The following is an 18,683-nucleotide window of genomic DNA, read 5'->3' as shown; positions in this document are numbered from 1 at the left end:
TGCATAAATAGCAAACAGAGAGCAAATATGATAGAAGTACAGAAATAGGTAATACTGTACAAAAAAGTCAGAATTTTTGCCAAAAAAAAGAGGCTAAAAAGTGAATTTAAAATACTAAGTTCCAAAATTTTAACTTTTCACTGGAATAGGAATGTACTCACAAAAGCCAGTGTAGCTTTTATATTCCAACAACAGTGAAGAGATAGCCTGGAATATTACTGGACTGTAAATCCAACCTCATGCTTGGAAATATTTAGACTGATCAGTAAAAGAGCTGCAGCAAACAGAAGTATTTGCTGAGCCAACACAAATGTTAAGATGGCCACATTTCAGTTTAGGAACAAATGGACTGCCAGCTCGGACCATGGGGTGTCTGGTCTGGTGTCCCTTCCCTAGTAATGGGCAGCGTCAGCTCTTTCTGAGGAAGACAAGACTTCTTTGGACTTCGTAAGTTAACTGTAAAAAGCAATGAGAAATACTGGTTCTCAGAACTCCACAAACAAGTGGCTAGTAATACTTGTCTCTTAGCTACCTGGTGTTTCGTACAATAGGGAACACAGGTAACGCTCCACCTTGCCAAGTAAGAAATGGGATTTTTAAGCCTGGAAGCACCACTGAAAGAAGGCAGCACAACCTCATGCCTCTTTTTTAGCTTTTCAGAGCTACGTGGTACTTGGCGAAAAGATCTTTCCTTGTCAAAACAGCAGGCTTGTACAGTAGTATTCAGAACTGTTCTCTCTTAACTTTTGGTCCTGGCCTTGCTTGATGCATCCCAGAGGATGTTACTGGAGTGGCTGAACAGCCCAGGCTGGCTGCCTCCTGCAGCTGGATGCATGACAAAGAGAGCAGCCCCCGATGCTCCAGCTCCTGCGTGCTCCCCTCTGCTCCTTATGGATGCAGAGCGGGTTGGATGCAGATGCTACCCTGCACTAGGAAGACCGCTACTACTTGGCTCCTGGCACAGCAAGGGGAAGAAACAGCCCCTCCAAATTTCTCTGCAAGGGAACCAAAGCTTCCAGCATGACCCAGAAGAAGGGAGGTCTACCAGTGACTCAGCGTTTATTCTGCAGGCAGTTGGGCATTAAGACCTGATTCTGCTGTTGCAGGAAACTTGCAGGTTTCCCAGGGACGTTACTACACTCTATATGCTCCCAGACATCCACCAGCTGCTCCCTTTGATACAGGTTGGTTGGGGGAACAATTTTTGAATCACTACTGAACTACACCATAGGGTGTGAGAGTTGAGCTCTCAAACGAATTTCCTTGTTATTTTTTCTTTAACTGAATACTAAGAAATATTAAAACATATATGGAACTTAAACTAGTGAGAGACCTGGAAAGATCAGTTATTAGTAAAAATCAGCAATTTATGGTTTTCTGCATCCACATAAAAACTGAAGAAAATTTCAATAAAAATAGGAAATAAAAAATTATGTACATAATATATGCTTCACCTACAGGTGCCATACTCTTCCTGTCAATTTTGATAAGAAATTAAATATTAAGGAGCACATACATCAAGAATGACTATATTTCTGAGGTTGAAACTCATGCATTCATGAAAGCAGGACAATACTGTGGAAAGCAAACACTGGGACATCTCACTCTCTCCTGTCTGCCTCTTCTGTACAGCAGTTGTTCCTGCTCAATCAAGTTATTCAAGTTAGCTTCAAGTTTTGGCAATGAACTTCCAAAGCTTCCAAACCTCTTGTGGTTTGGTTATCCAGTTAAAAGTCAGGTCAGAATACAATTTCAAATATGTAACTAAATGGTGGTGAAGGGTCTGGTTACAAACACCTTTTCAGGAAAAGCCCTGTACCCCTACATGTGCGATTTTGCTAACGAACACGAGAGCAGTGAACTCTAGGCTTATGGAAATGTTGATCTGCACTCTCTAAAGAAGTATCAGTGCTTGAAATGGAAGTTTAATAACTTCTCCAATTATTAAGTCATCACTTACCTTGCACTTTTTATGAACTTACTAATGTAATTCTAAGTGACTGAAACCTACTTCCACTTGTTTGGTGAAGGATTATTAAATTCCTGATTCAGCAGTGGTAATGTTGTAAGCAGAAAGACCAAACAAAGCGTATTGCCCACAAGCCTAATTTAATTTACATTTACATGTATCTCACTTCTCTAGCTACTGAAACAGTAGTCTTACCTTCTCCATGTCCTCTGTATGACCGTAGCAGCATAGTTCTTCTTCCGAAACAGCTCTTTTCTTTTTCTTTCTTTTTCTATTATCTGCATTCGAATCTCTAAAGGGATTAGTTCAATATTTGTACTTTGCCATGCGACAGAACATAACTGATCATCTGCATTCCTGGATCCAATTACGCCTGTTTTTTCCAAGTTCGAGCTGTCATCAGGAGCAGAACACGCTGCTGGGTTTCTTGGCACAGTTCCGGTAGGTTCCGCCTCAGCAGACAATAAAGGGGAGGCCTTTTTTGCTAATTCATTATTTCCCACTTTGTTAGTTTGTTCTACAGCATGCACACTGTCATTTCTGGTGTTTACAAATACCGTTTTGGCACTTCCTGGTCTACTAGAGCCAGCTGGTGAACATCGCTCATCATTTACCTCTTTATTTCTGGATTTCTGCTGATGCCTTTTGCCTTTGGAAGCAGCTTCACACTGCTTTGAGTTTCTCGCAATTCCACCAGTACAACTGACATTGCAGAAGAAAACAGCCGTTCTTTCACAATGGTCCCTGTTGCCAGATGAAGACTGACTTTGATCTCTTAATTTTTCTCCAACACTAGCAGTCCTACAAGCAGAAGTAGTACGCCTTCTGCTCCTCCGAGCACAAGTACCCGTTGCCTCAACAGTGTGCTCCTCGTGCTTTTCTCCATCCAGTTCTGTAGCAGCTGCAACCTGATGTTTCACTTCAACTTTTGTTCCCTCTTTTGCTTTACCACAATGGAAATGGACACAACTTGACTTGCTTTTGATGCGTTTCCTCAATGAATCTTTAGACAGAGAAATGGAAACCAACATTCAGTCTCTGATCCAGCAAAACATAGTTTGTGTCTCTAATTTTTTTGCTCAGTTACCTTTGAAGCACACTAGGATTTACTTAAATGAAAAAAATGTGTAAGCAGGAAGAATCAGAAGAGGACATGGTTGCCTGTAACAGTACAGTCCCAAACTTCTTCATTTGCTGACTGTTCTACAAATATTTTTCTTTCTCACACTGCATTTGAGTTAGATGTCTAAAAAAAGTTCACAGGGAGAAACTATTTCTTCACCTACCTGAATATACTGCTGTTCTCCAAAGAAACCAGCTCACCGCGTGGCACAGGAATGCAGCCCCCTGAACACACCTGCTCATTCCAGTGAAGACACCAAAACAGACCGCCACTGTTTCAAGCTTATTTGCTGAACTTCTGCTCTAGCCACCCTGTATCCTGGCAAATGGTGACAGACAGGGTAACCCACTGACCCAGGAAACCCAGAGTGCTTGGCTCCTCAGTATTTTCCTCGACATCCTAAATCAGCTGATGAAGTCCTTCCCATTTCTCCCTTGCTGCTGTGTGATAACTGCTTCTAAACACTCTTGTGAGGATGACTCAGAAGCTAGACTGGAGTGCAAAACTGAAAACCTCCCATATACCATCCACCTTCCATTTTGTTTTGAAACTAACAGGAGGATGAGAAAATAGACCAGATACGATGAAATGTAACAAAAAGACAGGGTGTTAAAGGATAGCTGGAGGGGAAAAAGAAAGCAAAGAGATCTTTGATATACTGCGTCATGGTTTAACCCCAGCTAGCAACTAAGCACCAGGCAGCCGCTCACTTACTTCCCCCCCACCCAGTGGGATGGGGAAGAGAATTGGGAAAAAAAGTTAAACTTGTGGGTTGAGATAAGAACAGTTTAATAGAACAGAAAGGAAGAAAATAATGATGATAATAATAACAATAATAACAAGACAATAATAACAATAAAAGAATTGGAATATACAAAACAAGTGGTGCACAATGCAATTGCTTGCCACTCGCCAACCGATGCCCAGTTAGTTCCCAAGCAGCGATCCGTCCGCCCCGGCCAACTCCCCCCAGTTTATATACTGGGCATCTCGTCACATGGTATGGAATACCCCTTTGGCCAGTTTGGGTCAGGTGCCCTGGCTGTGTCCCCTCCCAACTCCTTGTGCCCCTCCAGCCTTCTCGCTGGCTGGGCATGAGAAGCTGAAGAATCCTTGACTTAGGCTAAACACTACTTACCAACAACTGAAAACGTCGGTGTGTTATCAACATTCTTCTCATACTGAATCCAAAACATAACACTACACCAGCTACTGGAAAGAAAGTTAACTCTATCCCAGCCAAAACCAGGACAACTGGAATCAAAGAAAATCTTCTTTATCATCCAAAACCTGGTGAAACCATGCTATATTTATCCTCACTGTAATGCCTTTACAGGATACTCTTTTGACTGGATAAGAGAAGATGGCACATTAACAGATTACACAGAAGAAACTAATGATTATCATCAATGATGTCTCCAACACGGAAGATTTATCATAGTGACAGATCAGTATGGGCTGAGAGGCTACTCTAACTTATACATGATTGTCATATGGGTAGATAGCCCTGTATGTTCTGGGACAGGGGAAAAAAAAAAATCTATTATTTTAATAGATTTTAATCTAGTATTAATTTAATTAATGATTTCTTATCTATTTTGATATATTATTTTAATTTCCCAGAATGGAGAAAGAAATCCCCTCTCTCTTGTGTTACATCAGGGGAATAGACAATTTAAAAAATGTTCCTTCTGATGTCAAGATTTCTATGGGCATAATACCACTCCCAACGAAGCCAAGTAAAAAATTGCCAGTGCCATCAATAAAAATGGTATAGGGCTGACCGTCAGTTCAAACGTATGAAATTTCCAGCACTGTTACAACACTATTTTGATCTCTCAACAAGGTAAAGGAACACAGCTTTTTTAAAAAGGCCTTGTCATTCTGAACTCACCAAAACCTGCTACCTGGTTTGCACGTACAGCATGTAGAATGCTTTTTTACTTCAACCATAAGACATTTAAGTAGTATGTGCAACTTCCCAATCTGAACTGGGTAACTGGATAATGGAAAAAACCCATAAGTTAAGTATCCTAGCTCATCCTTTGAGGTTGAAATAAACTTTCTTAGATAGGAAGACCGAGGAATAACAAGTACAGGGCACAAAAAAAAGAACTTAACCTGTTTGCACTACAGTTAAGGCAAATGAGATAACATACATAGGAAAGAGGATTTCTCTGTGGAGAACAGATCAGAAAAGACCCGCCAACTAAATCACAGTTTTCAGAGCCCACAGGATGTAAATTTATATTTAATTCCCATAAAACATCCTATGATGTCCATTAAAGTTTTGGTCACAAGAGGATTAAAACGCCTAATGAGAACTGATTAAAGAACTTGATGATTTGATCCTTGCTGCATCAACTTTCCTGGCATCATTTCAATAGCAAAAAGACAATGCATGCCTAAAAATGGAATAGCATTTTATTTCAAACACAGGCTTTTTGGACTGGGCAAGAGGGGACTTTCTTTACAATCTCTGAAAGTAAACTGGTCTTGCTGTAGAAGAAGTAGACATGTTACATGTTTTCAGAGGAACCTTGAGTAAAGAGTTTTGTTCTCTTCATTTTCAACACTCATGGTGAAGAAAGATAATAAACAATAGCAAATAATTTTCTATTTAAAATTAAAATTCTATCTTTTGCAGAAATTATATTCTGCTTTTAAAGATATATTGAAAAGCAAAAAATCTCCAGGCAATAGACTATATGACTTTAAAATTTTACTTGTAGAACCATCACCATGGAAAAATTATTTTGGCATAGCTACATCAGGAAATCTCCAACTTCAGGGAAGCCTTCAATCAAAAGTCCAACCTACAGGATGCTAGCATTTGCTGATGGTTTGAATTCCCTAGGTTACTGTGAAGGGTAGTGTAGACAACAGAACATAAACGCGGTTTTTCAAATATAAATATCAATATTAGAATCCTCTGCACAAAATTTGGCAAATTCAGTCCTGATCTATGTAGTCAGTTTGACTCTATAGCCCAAGTTTCCCACGGACTACCTACTACCTACTTCCTTAGGTCATTCTCTCAGTACAAAACCATTATATGTGTTCCAAGAAAACAGTAGGGGTCTGACTGATGCAATGCAGTTTCCATCGTCAAAACCAATGGAAGATTTTGGCTAAAAATGGATACTGCAGTCAGTAGAAGAAAAGGCTGTTTGCTCCTCTTTTATAGTTTCTTTGTCCTTCTTCTCTTCTCCCCCCCTCACTGTTGTAATCCTCCTCACATCTTTCTTTCTCCTTTCCCTTTTCTCCACACTTACCAATTTCTCCTCATTATGTTCATTACAACTATCCATTTTTCATTTGGCTACCGCTGTTTCTGATTATTCTTACATGTTTTACTTTGCCATCTGAATATTTTAATTAATATAAAGTTAATACAGATGCAGGTAAAGCTTGCTAGAATTTTTAACACCTCTGTTTATCATTACTTAGCTACCATAGTATATGTTAGGCTAAGATATATATGTCTGCTTTTACTATGACAAGATAGTAAAATATTCTGTTTACCAAGACATTTCCATGTAAAAACTAAAGATATCTAGGTAAAACGATTCAGTAGGAACAGCTCTTTGACTTTCTTTTCTTTTGGATTTTTATAATATTCTGATTAGCAGAACCTCCAGAAGAATTAGCAGTAATTTTACATCTGAGAAGGAGTTCTTGCAATTTACTTTAAATAAACTACTTACGCAATTTTTACTTCTAATGATAACAAAGGTGCTTTAACATCACCAGTTTTGAAAGGTTTAAGCCATGGGCTCCTATAACTGGCTGAAGTCAGAACTGATTGAAATGTTATTAAAATGTGTATCTCGCAAAACTAATATAGGAATGGTCAAGAAATGATGATCAATGATGGATTTACAGACAGAATTGAAAGAGTGCAGCAGGGCAAGAAAAGTAACAAAGAGCTTTGACATGCTGTTTCATAGTACAATTTCTAAAAACAGTCTCACTTCTCAAAAAAATATCCTAGAGTGTTCTACAAGACTTCAGAGACAAATCATAGAACCACCCTATTACACAGAATGAAGCTGACTGAACAGCTTCCTCTATATGCTAGAGATGTCACTTAAAACAATTTTATCCTCATTTTAACCTCGTTTAAAAACAAGAGTTACCATTTCTCCATTAACCTTCTTCAAGTATCCCACACATATGCCAAATATCTTTAATCTCATTTTCTCCAAACAGTGCAAGGAATAGAACAACTACCAACAACCTGTTCTCACATATTTTAGGTATTTTTACAGACACTGTATATACAGGTATTTTTGACTACTTAAGTTGACAGAACACACAGTAAAAGAATCTGTATCTAACTCTATCGTACATGAATTGCTTACATAATGAAAGAGTAAGGAATGATAGAAAGATGAAACAGGTCCTATATATAAAACACTCCCAGACATGGACAAAAAGGATCATCAGGACAATTAAAAAAGATTACAAACCTTGCCTGATTTTATGACCTTCACTCTGAGGCTCTGCTGACAGGCAACTCTCCTTTGGTGTCCCTTTGTTGTGACAAGCTTTAGGTGAACCTCTACTGTTTCTCCCTGGTTGAATTTGTGAAGCGTTGAGGGACAGAGGTCTCTTATTCTGTATATCGATTGGTTTATTAGGTAACTGTGAGATGCTGGTAGTCTTCTCTCGATTTGCAGGATTCTGTTGTACTCGAAACCTATTTTGTTCCACGTTCTGCATCCCTTTCTGTAGCTTAGCTTCTTTTTTCTTACTTTCCTCTTCACGTTTCCTGTAATTATAGTCAATACCATAAGAATTCCAAAGACAAAATCTTGGGAGCATGTATCTAACTTGAACACATTCCTCTCTAGAAGCCTGACACTGCCACAATAAAACCTTGACTATAGCATCTTTTTTGTGAGAAAGGGACACCTACTGCATTGAAGTATCTTAGCTTGATCCAAAGTTAACAACTAACTTGCAGCTACAGCCTAATGATGGTGCAGTCCTTATCAGCCAGCTGCCCATTCAGTTTGCAGTGGCCTAAACTGAGTTTAAAAACGCTCCCTCAATGAAAACAATGAAATTTAGGTTTCTTATAAATAAAATGAAAAAATTAAAAGCAGGATTTTGAAGAGGTGCCAGAAGACAAGAAATATGATACTAATAACTATGTTTTTAATTAGTAATGAACAAGACTTTAATATAAGTAGTAATGCATTGCACCGTATTTGAAAATCAGAAAACTTAAATAAAAGATATCATCTCTTTGAATATTATTTTTCATACTTACTTGTGTCATAATTAATACAGATAATTATAAACCAGCTTCAAACTAGCTACTGGTACTAACTTGCTGGTATATATTTATCATTGGTAGATAATTATTTTAAATAAACAGAGTATACGTTATACAAATGATAAATACTGAAAATACGAGATGTGAATTAAAAACTTTTGTGCACATAGTATGCCATTGCAATTATGACATTTGGTTTTCAAAAATGAAAGAAGTCATGCATCTCTTAAATGGTGTAGATATAAAAGAGAATTTTGGACAAGGTTAGGAAAGGCACATCTGTTGAATAAAGTTTTGCAGCTTATTTTGAAATACAGTGGGATATCATTGCACTTCAGCTTTTAAATTCTTTTTCCTACAAAGCAGAATAAACCCAATAGCACATAGCAAACATAACATACCTACCTACCATTGAATTTGTTTTTATAAATTAAGCACTGGTGGTAAGATGAAGTGACAATTTTCCTGTTGGAATGGACAGGTGGTAAATGTCGTATCATGTAACTGCCTGATATTTTAACTTGCTTCCAATGCTACAACATAGTTTGCAGACTGTTGACACATTAGCTCACAGCACAGCATATGACAGGTTAGTTATGCAGCATGCCATCCTCAGTTCCTGTGAGTCGTATCAATGCCAGTATATGTCATTTCAGTGTGAGCTGCCAGGGAGAAGCCCTAACTTTATCTGTCAGTACTATCTTATCAAGTACGCTCCGCAGAAGCAGCTGATTGAACTTTGTACCTGAAAAGCTGCTAATTGATCTAAAAAAATACACTCCTGGCAGCCTGAGGTTCAGTATTCCCTCTGGCATGGAAAAAAGTGGCTAGTTTCAAATAATATCGGCATTCCACAACTGGACTATGTGGGGATGTCTGTCTCGTGTACAGTATGGATCTCACTGCCATTACTCTGCCATTTGAGCTGATAAATCAGATCTTACTATTCACAGAATAGTCATTTTCTTTTCTTCACAAGAATCAAGCAGCCTATTACCAGTATCCTCCATTCAGGTTATTAAAAAAGAAAGTGTGAGACGGGTTGTGTAGTACACCATCAAGCCAGAGTGGCCTGCACTCTTTGGATGAGCAGATTAACTCAAAACATTAACTTCAGCAACATACCTGTTGTAAAGTTATTGAAATGACTCAGGACCAAAAACTGAGAAGAAATAAAAGGGGATTTTTCTAAAAAGGTCTTGTTTGTGTGCTAATTTTTCAGATTAAACCAAAGAAATAATAAATGGAAGGGATTTCAAAGCTCCCTATTCATAGACCGTCTTCCTAATTGTCACAGTAGAGCTTAGTTGATTAACAGACTCCTGAATACTTACGAACCTCCCCTTGTCTTTTGCTTTATTTAGTCAGAAATTCAGTTTGCATTACAAAGAAGGATATCTTCTGAATAAAAATTTCCAGGTTTTACTGTTGTCCAAGTTAAGAGACTAGGTTTCATGAACAAGTAAAGGAAGTAGACGAGTTCCTAACTTAAGGGCTCTCAGTCAATTGTCAGGAGGTTCTGGTGACTCAACAGGATCCAAATTTGGGCTCTAAAGTTAGACAGTTACAGCTCGATAGTGATAACAAAGCTGGCAAGCCAACATTTTCCACTACAATTGCAACAGAATTTTGTCCTGAATGGTCATAAATTTGTATTTCATTACAAAAGTGAGGGAACGGAAACTGAGCCTTTAGCAGATGGAAAGGAACAGTTTCAGCCTTACGCGTTTGTGAAGACACAGAGATGCTTTGAATTTTTGATCCTGCTAAAATGAATCCAATCTTTTCTATTCTGTTAAGAACACTTTGCTTTTTGTATCTACTCTGCAGAAGATGTTTTAAATTTAGAACATGTCTGTGTGCCTGGAGAGCATTTTTAAAGTTATCCTTGCAAAAAAAAGTTACTTAAAAAATCATAATAGAAAATAGATCTCCAGGTATGATTCTACTACTGCTGAAGCTTTATCTGGACCAAGAGGAGTTATATTTCATGTTGTATAAACAGCCGCCTCCTGCTATACAATCTAGCATGATGCTTGTTTTTAAAAGCATGACACCATTCACTCACGACATGTTCAGCTTCTGCTCTACTACAATCTTTTAACAGATAGTCCTTAACAAAAATGCTAAGACGACAGTTAATTTCTGTCCAGTATTCCTATGCTGATTGGTCTTCCCAAATGTGTAAAGCAGTCCATTTGTCCTTACCTAACTACCTATTTTTTCCTCAATCATTTCTCATGCGTATTTTAACACGATTCTGATTTCTAATTTAGTCTTCAATGTGATTACAGTCTTCTGCATCTTGGTGCTATTTGTAAATTTAACATTTTACTTTTTAAATTAAAATACTGCATAGTATCAGATTCAGGATGGATTTATGTGAAATTCTTAACAATATACACTTCCAGTTTAAAGTTGAACCATTAAGAATTACTCTTTGCATATGTTATTCCAAGCAGTTTTCACCCATCTAATAGCAGTTTAATTCATGCTACGTTGCCCTACTTTGCTAATGAGAATGACACATGAAAAAGTATGAAAACTTCAGGCAAGTTTGAATGACAGCTACCGTTCCTGCATGGCCACAAAACTTGTTATTCTGTCACAAAAGAAAATTTGAGTTAGTTTGATATAATTTGTTCTTAGCAAATTCAGACCAGCCATTACTTCTTGCTTTGTTATGTTCCAGAAACATAGAAGTTTGATTACTCATTCCAGGATAAGAAAGGTATGGAGTTACTATAATGAGTCCAGTGAAAGGCCAGGGAGAAGCTTAGGGGACTGGAGCATCTTTCATATGCAAAGAGGCTAAAAGAGCTAGGATTATTCAGCCTGGACAAGGGAAGGCTCGGGGGGGAATCTCACCTATGTCTATAAACACCTGATGGGAGGGAATGAAGAAGATGGAGCCAGGCTATTCTCAGTAGCACCCATTGACAGGACAGCAGGCAATAAGCATAAATTAAAACTCATTAAATTCTATCTGAACACAAGAAAACACTTTTTTTACTGTGAGGGTGGTCAAACACTGGAACAGGTTCCCCAGAGAGGTTGTGGAGTCTCCATTTGCATAGATATTCCAAACCTGACTGGACATTGTCCCGGGCAAGCTGCTCTAGCTGACCCTGTTTGAGCAGGGGCAGGGATGGACTAGATATCTCAAGAGGTCCTTTCCAACCTCAACAATTCTGTCGTTCTTGGGACTGACGTTTATAGGTCTGCAGACTCCCCTTCTTCCCCTTTGAGAATGCAGACATTTTGCTCATTTCATGAATTCTCTAGTCTCACTGGTCCTCCTAAAGTTTTGAAGGGTAACCATTTTAAGATTGTATCACCCAGTTTTCTAAACAACTCAGGATGAATTTTGTCAGGCTAAGCTGATCTGAAAGCATCTCACTCACCCGATTAGTCTCTAAACTGTTGTTTCGGTATTTTAGCCTGCATTGCTGCCCTTTGTTACTAGTGTGAATTCCATTTGCTAATGGACATAATTTGACATTTAAGAAAGACTGAAGCAAAAAGACATAGAACACTTCAGCCTTCTTAGCATTACTTGTGGACCAACTCTTTCTTTGCTCTTCCTTTTACAATGTGTATGTTTACAATGATTTATTGTGATACCTCACATCCCTTGCTAGTTGTTCTTATTTTGCACCTCCGCTTCTTTAATTTTATCACTGTATGTTACTATTGCCCTCAATTTTAGTTATTGCACCAAATTTCCACTACGTGCTTTCCCTTTTCAGTTGCTGAAGAGCTCATTATTTTCTCTCTTGCTACGCTTTCTATCTTTTCTCAGCATGCAGGCCTTACTACCAGTTTTTTGAAGAACCTCATAATCTGCTTGTACTCTCTTGCCACTAGAACGTTTTTCTAAATCTATTGAAGGCTGTTTAATTGAACTGTTTTATTTTCTTGCTGTTCTTCTCTTCCTAAATACCATGAATTACTTACTCACTTTAATCCATTTCCCTTTCATACCCACATTGTCAAACAGTTTCCTCCAACTGGTCAGAATGAAATCCTGAAGACTTAGTGAAAAACAGAAGTATGGATTCAGGAACTTATTCTGTGAAATTCAAAGGGAAGGTGAACAAGTGATGAATAAGTTCTGCAGTCCATTCAAAACCCAATATATTGGACATCAGTTTTCTCTGAATATGCTTTAAACCCTTAAATATTATTTTCCTAAAGACCTGATTTTGTAAAAAGTAAAACAAAAGCCTCTTTGTAAAAAAGTTTTAGAACCCCATCATTTTACGTGTATGTAGTCTGACTGTTTTTTAAATGCCTCCTTCCTAGATTGCCTCTGTGCTACTCTCCTAAAGCACTACTTCCCTCCTGCCAGGTTCTCCATCCCACCTATTAATAATCAGTTACTTTCACTCCCACTGAAGAGGAGCACCTATTATATTGACACATTTCTGGCTGTTACAATGTTTAATGCTCATACATCCCATCAACACTGCCCTCTTCCAAATGATCATAGGAAGGGATTTGAGGAAGTTATCAGGGCCAATATTCTGCTCGAAAAAGCATCAACTATGAGGTCATACTGGGTTGTTCAGGGTTTTATCCAGTTGGGTCCTGAAAACCTTTAAGGCTAGAGACCACACAACCTCTCTGGGCAACCTGTTCCACTGGTCGATTGTCCCAAGGGTGAAAAAAATTCTATTTCCAGTCAAAATCTCTGTTGTTTCACCTTACGTCCGTTACAAGTTTCCCAGGGAACAAAGTGAAGTCAACCAGTCTGCAGTTCCCCAGATTGTTCTTTTGGCCCTTTTCGAAGTTGGGTGCAACATTTGCTTTCCTCCATTCATTGGGGACCTTCCCTGGCCTCTGTGACTTTTCAAAGATGTTGGAAAGTGGCCTTTTAAGGACATCAGTTAGTTCTCTTGGCACCCTTGGATGCAACCCATCTGGTCCCACGGACTTGTCTGGGCTGAGTTCTCTCAAGCGATCCCTGACTTAATCCTCATTGACAGCTGGCAGTTCTCCTCCTCCTTGAACCACTTCTCTAAGCACAGAAGCCTGGGAGACCTTCTTGTTGAAGACTGAGGAAAAGGCGGCACTGAGTACTTCTGCCACACCTGCGTCTGTTGTCACTAAATCATTCGCACCATTGAGCAACAGGCCCACGTTTTCCTTGCTCAGCCTTTTACTATTAACATAGAGGCAGAAGCTCACCTTGTTACCTGTGACATCCCTTGAAAGCCTGAACTCCATTTGAGTTTTGGCTTTTCTGACACCATCCCTACATGCTCAAGCAATGCTTTTACACTCTTCCTTTGCAGCGCGTCCCTGCTTTCACCTCCTGTATACTGCCTTTTTGCATTTGAGCTCTGTCATGGATTCCCTGCTTATCCCAATTGGTCTCCTGATACATCTTTTTGGTCAATGACATAATAGCGTGCATATTGTTTTGGCCTGCATCAATCTTCATTTTATAAACTACTATTTCTTTGATATAGGTTTGTTCAACATGGGAGAATATATTTGCACAGAAATATTTCACAGGCATTGAATAGAGTGAATGTAACTTTACCAGAAAACAATACAGGTATAAGATGTTGGTTGGCTTGTTGTTAAGGGATGGGACAGGGCGGGGGAAGAAAAAGAACAGACTAATTAAAACCATGCAGACTTAGGAATGATTTATATTAGTGAGACTCTCTAAAGTAACATATTACAAAGCAAGTTTTAAATACATACACTGAAATAGTTGGGGGGGGTTCAGTCTAGGAGTTCCCCATCATTCTGGATTCCCACATAATGTCTACTTTTATCTGGAGAGCAGATTTTTAAAAATCAGTAGGGATATTAGTTTTTTGTATGTAGCAAAACCCTGGCCAATTTTAGCTGCGGAATGCACAGATGGGTATGCAGAATGATGACAACATAATGTCCCCTTCAGTTTATTACAGATCATAAAATTGCAATTAAATAAAATTTGTTATGTGACAACTTGATTTGCTTGTACACTCCAATTGTATTTTAATTCTGTTTTTATGGTATTTGGTACACAGACTTTGTTTCTATTGTGTTCAAACAAATCAACAACAGCTTAGTAAGTTTCAGAAAGTACATAAGAAATTCACAAAGGAAAACAATTATAAGAACACCCCCAAATTTCCATGAGGCAATCCTTTCTCATTTAATCTTCTAGATGGGGTATCACAGATTCTTCTAAAAATGACTGTCATCACAAAGACTAAAATTACCTCATTTGGTAAAGTCAGTTGTGACCACACAGCAAGAAGCAGAGTTCTCCAAATTAAAAATAAATACATAAGATACTTGGGATATTTTCAAAGGCAGCTTCTCCATGCATGGGTTTGACTTTTACTGACTTCAGCAGAAAAGGCAAATAGTAGGAGGGCTGCAAGTTACAACTTCGGGATCTAAAGATGTGAGCAAGAGATTAATTATTTGATATTTCTAGCTTTGGTTCTTACTGGGCATTAACAATATTAACCAGTATAGCAGTAGCATTCAAACCCAATGAAGGTCAGACTGGCCAGTTATGCAGAACATCAAACTACCGAATTTGAAATAGAGTGCAGCTGACTTTGTCTATGATACGCGGATGCAACAAAAATACATCTAGGTACAATAATTATGTTGTGTGTTTATTCATATGACCTCTCTTTACAGAAATAATACTATGAAATCATGCAGAAATCTTTTCAGACTGTTATGTTTTTTCATTCCAGAATCAGATTTCTTTAAGAGAAACCAGGTGCTAATTTGTTCTTCTTCATATTATGAATCTTAAGGATAAAGCCCAAGCAAGTGAAGTATTTTGATGATCATTTATGTACCTTCTGATTTTAGAATTTCACCATTTTGCTACCATTACCTCATTTAAATAGGGTAGAAACACAGTCAGAACCTACATGTCTTACAAACAACTATTTGCATTGCATGTGTTAGTTACCTATAATATAATATAATGATCTCATGGTAACTCTCTAATTCAAGAGCAGAAAATGTAAGTGCAGAGAATGATACTGCCAAGACAGAAGCTGCAAATAAAACCCAGGAGTTCAGTTTGCTAGAAAAGCACAACCTCCCCTGTGAAACAGTAAGTTAAGCCTTATTAAACCAGGCTTTTCCTGTTTTTTTTTCTTCATCTACTTACTAATTTCTTTTCAAAACTGATATCAAAGAATTGATAAGTCAATAATTAATTCCATTACCTTAGAGTGATAAATGTTTTCCAAGCCTTTTTATCATCATACAGAATATCAGGTAAAGATTCATGGATGCTAACATGCTAGTTTCTCAGATTTTGGTATTTTGTCTTGTTCTTGTATATTATATAAAGCTTGTTATTTAATTTGGGATTATCTGGAAAATAATTTCCATCTATAGGTATATAGAAAAAAAATCCATTATATGCTTCTTACAGTTTCATGAATTTTACTAAGAGGAACAATAAATGATGATAAGTAACAGATAAAATCGTACACTGATATACACAAACTTATGACAAATGTCTATTTGCTGGAGTAGATTTCAAGTCTCAGACTTACTTGGCAGCAGCATCTTTTCTCAGCTGTTCATGTTTCATTAAAAGATTCTTCCTCTCTTGAAAAGCCTTTCTAACTTTGTATCCTTTGTAGACAGCCTGAATTTTGAAAGCAGCGATGTCCTGTATGGCAGCTATAGACAGAGCCCCATGTTCTAACATGAACTGAATCACTTCATGGTGTTCACCAAGCAAGGCATAATCAAGTGGAGTATATCTAAAAAAAGACCACAACAAAACAAACCCACAACAATTATCATTGAACTAGAATTCTAACCGTAACGTCCATTTACTTCATCCTCATTTTATAATAAGGCAACTTCTAGTATGAAGACAGATTAAACACTGTTCTCAGTAGGCTGTTTTACTAATTTTTTAATATTATTTTCCTGTCTTACTCATTCTACACACCATGACTATGTTTGAGGCTTATTTTAGTCTCCTAATATGGGGGGGGGGGGGGCAGACTATATAAAGTGTTGGGTCAAAAACCTCCAAAGCCTTATCCATAGAATTAACTGCTTTAGGCAAGCAGTCTTAAAAAGGTGTTATTGAGGTTCTCATATAGAAATATAATCTAAATGAAAAAAAAACATTTTTTATGTTATTTCCATATGAATTTAAGTTTTAGAGATTTACTGTCAAATCTGGCTTAGCTTCTATAGCAATGACTGAGGACAGTATGACTGACCAAGCAGCAGGATTACACTTGCATCAAGGGATGATATATTTTTTTTAAAGCACTAGGAAGACTTAAGTCTGTTTTCAAATGGACACAGGTGCTAAAAATACTAAATGGCTTTGTTTTTTAATGGTGTCAAAGATGCCTAAGCCCTTTTAAAAATAATTCTCATATTTCCCATTGTCAACACAGGAGCAAATGTTACATACCTCCCTCACCAACACCGAAACATTAGGCAGAGACATTTAGTGACTGAAAATTATCAGTCACAAGCCATAATCAAGACCATATAATACAAGACTACCAAATAGCAAGTGTCAATGCATGCGATTGTGAAAATTAGGGCTCTTCTTGATGGTAACTTGCAAGGACGCAATGCTGGTAAGCAAAGAAAAACAGACAGAAAGCACAATTGGACTTGCCACGCAGCAATGATTTGATGGAAGGATTAACAGTATCTGAACTGAAGTGTCTGCAGGAATAAAGACAGTGACATAACATGAAAATTTGTATGTCAAGGTGTGCTGCTGATAGCATTTAAAGAGATACAGATTTTTGATAACCCAGGAATGGGAACTTCAGAAGGCACTTCATTTCAGAAAAACACATTTTTAAAGTATACCTAGTTTTGAATATTTTTATTAACAGGTACAAAAGATACTAAAGTAAACGTCATGTTACTACCATGTATGTACAAAGACAATGTATTATATTATGGATCCCAGTCATGGAGGCCCATATTTTTAAATATGGATTCTCTAACTCCATTAGAGCTACCCCTGAAAGTAAAAAATCACTCAAATCTGAATAGGGGTTTGTACGACTGGATGCTACCCATTCAAGGCTGCTCACATACGCTCCTCACAACCAGCCATTACTCTGCTGTGTCAGTTTAAAGCCTGTTATAAATTTTCTTTTCCACTGGTTATCTCTAAAGCAGATTGCTTTTAAATCAAGCTGGCTTCACAGGAAAACACACAAAGAAGACATCAGCCATCAGGTGTTACATGTAATTTAGCATGAAGTTGGTCAAGCAGCAGTTAGCCTGTCATCACATGATGCATCCAGGACATCAAGTTGGATTATGAAACAAATTTGCAAAGAACAACAAACCTACCACCCTCCAGACTTAATCACATATCTGCAAGCACGTGATCTAGCTTAAAAACCTAGATGCAATCTCAGGTCCATCTTTTCACAAACCTATTTAGTTTTAACCACTATGTTTGAATTTTGAACTGGTATCTCATATTGCACTCTAAGAAAGTGAAGAAGGGAAGCTTCCTTCTGTAGGTATGTTGGGAAAAAATTTACTATTTGGTGAAATTATTACTGATTAAAAACCAATTTCATCCAATTACAGATGAATCATATCCATGAGGTTATTTTTACTCTTTCTTACAACACTCAACTTGATTTTTCCACTTTCCATACTTCTGATCTCTTAACAATAAAACAAGGTTTTGTAGATGTTTATTAAGAGGCAATTGTAGGATTTTTATATACAATATATGTATTTTTAGGAGAATTATATTTAAAGACTGATTCATCTAGAAATATTGGGAATCTGTTTCGTTCTCTACATGGACTAGCACTTAAGGGCTGACATTTGGAATACTGGCAGTTATATTTTGAGTAATCTAGTTTTATACATAAGAACATATATTAATGCCAGAAGGGAAAAAAAATAGATACTAACTGAATGACTATACTAAAACCACAGCTAAGGACTTTTGCTGACATTTGAGCATCATTGGTACATTTCTGCAAAGTAAGGAAAACAGTAGCCTCCTTTCTGGCAAAATAGTGGCTTTTAATCTTACTTATTAAGAGTAATTTAATTACAAGTGTTTATTTAATTTTCTATCAAAAATTACTAAAGAGACCATTGGCACTACTTAATTAGGAACTACTTATACTTTCATTTGTGTTTCTCAATAAAAAATAAGAACAGAAAAGGAAGAGATATCTGAGTCGTTTAGAGTAGAGAACAAAAGAGAAATGATGGGGGAATAAAGCAATTAAAAACTGGGATAAGTATGGAAGTCTCAAATTTAGCACTAAAATATAGGGTTTCAAAGTCCTTAAGTT

General features: G+C 37.5%; 1 protein-coding gene across 6 annotated transcripts in view; it reads right to left on the bottom strand.

The window, feature by feature from the left end:
* The window catches only part of INVS (inversin), a 98,462-nt gene that overhangs the window by 8,754 nt on the left and 71,025 nt on the right, over positions 1 to 18,683 (bottom strand). For all 6 annotated transcript variants that reach the window (XM_030011593.1, XM_030011594.1, XM_041122896.1 and 3 more), the window contains 3 exons: positions 15,915 to 16,127; positions 7,565 to 7,866; positions 2,165 to 2,972 (listed from right to left, as the gene is read on the bottom strand). In XM_030011593.1, the coding sequence (XP_029867453.1) occupies positions 2,165 to 2,972; positions 7,565 to 7,866; positions 15,915 to 16,127 (1,323 nt within the window). The remainder of the gene's footprint in view (positions 1 to 2,164; positions 2,973 to 7,564; positions 7,867 to 15,914; positions 16,128 to 18,683) is intronic.

This window comes from Aquila chrysaetos, chromosome 4, assembly GCF_900496995.4.
Source record: "Aquila chrysaetos chrysaetos chromosome 4, bAquChr1.4, whole genome shotgun sequence".
Lineage (NCBI taxonomy): Eukaryota > Metazoa > Chordata > Aves > Accipitriformes > Accipitridae > Aquila > Aquila chrysaetos.
Note: the sequence above shows the minus strand (reverse complement) of the source record. Positions and strands in the feature narration are given on the sequence as shown.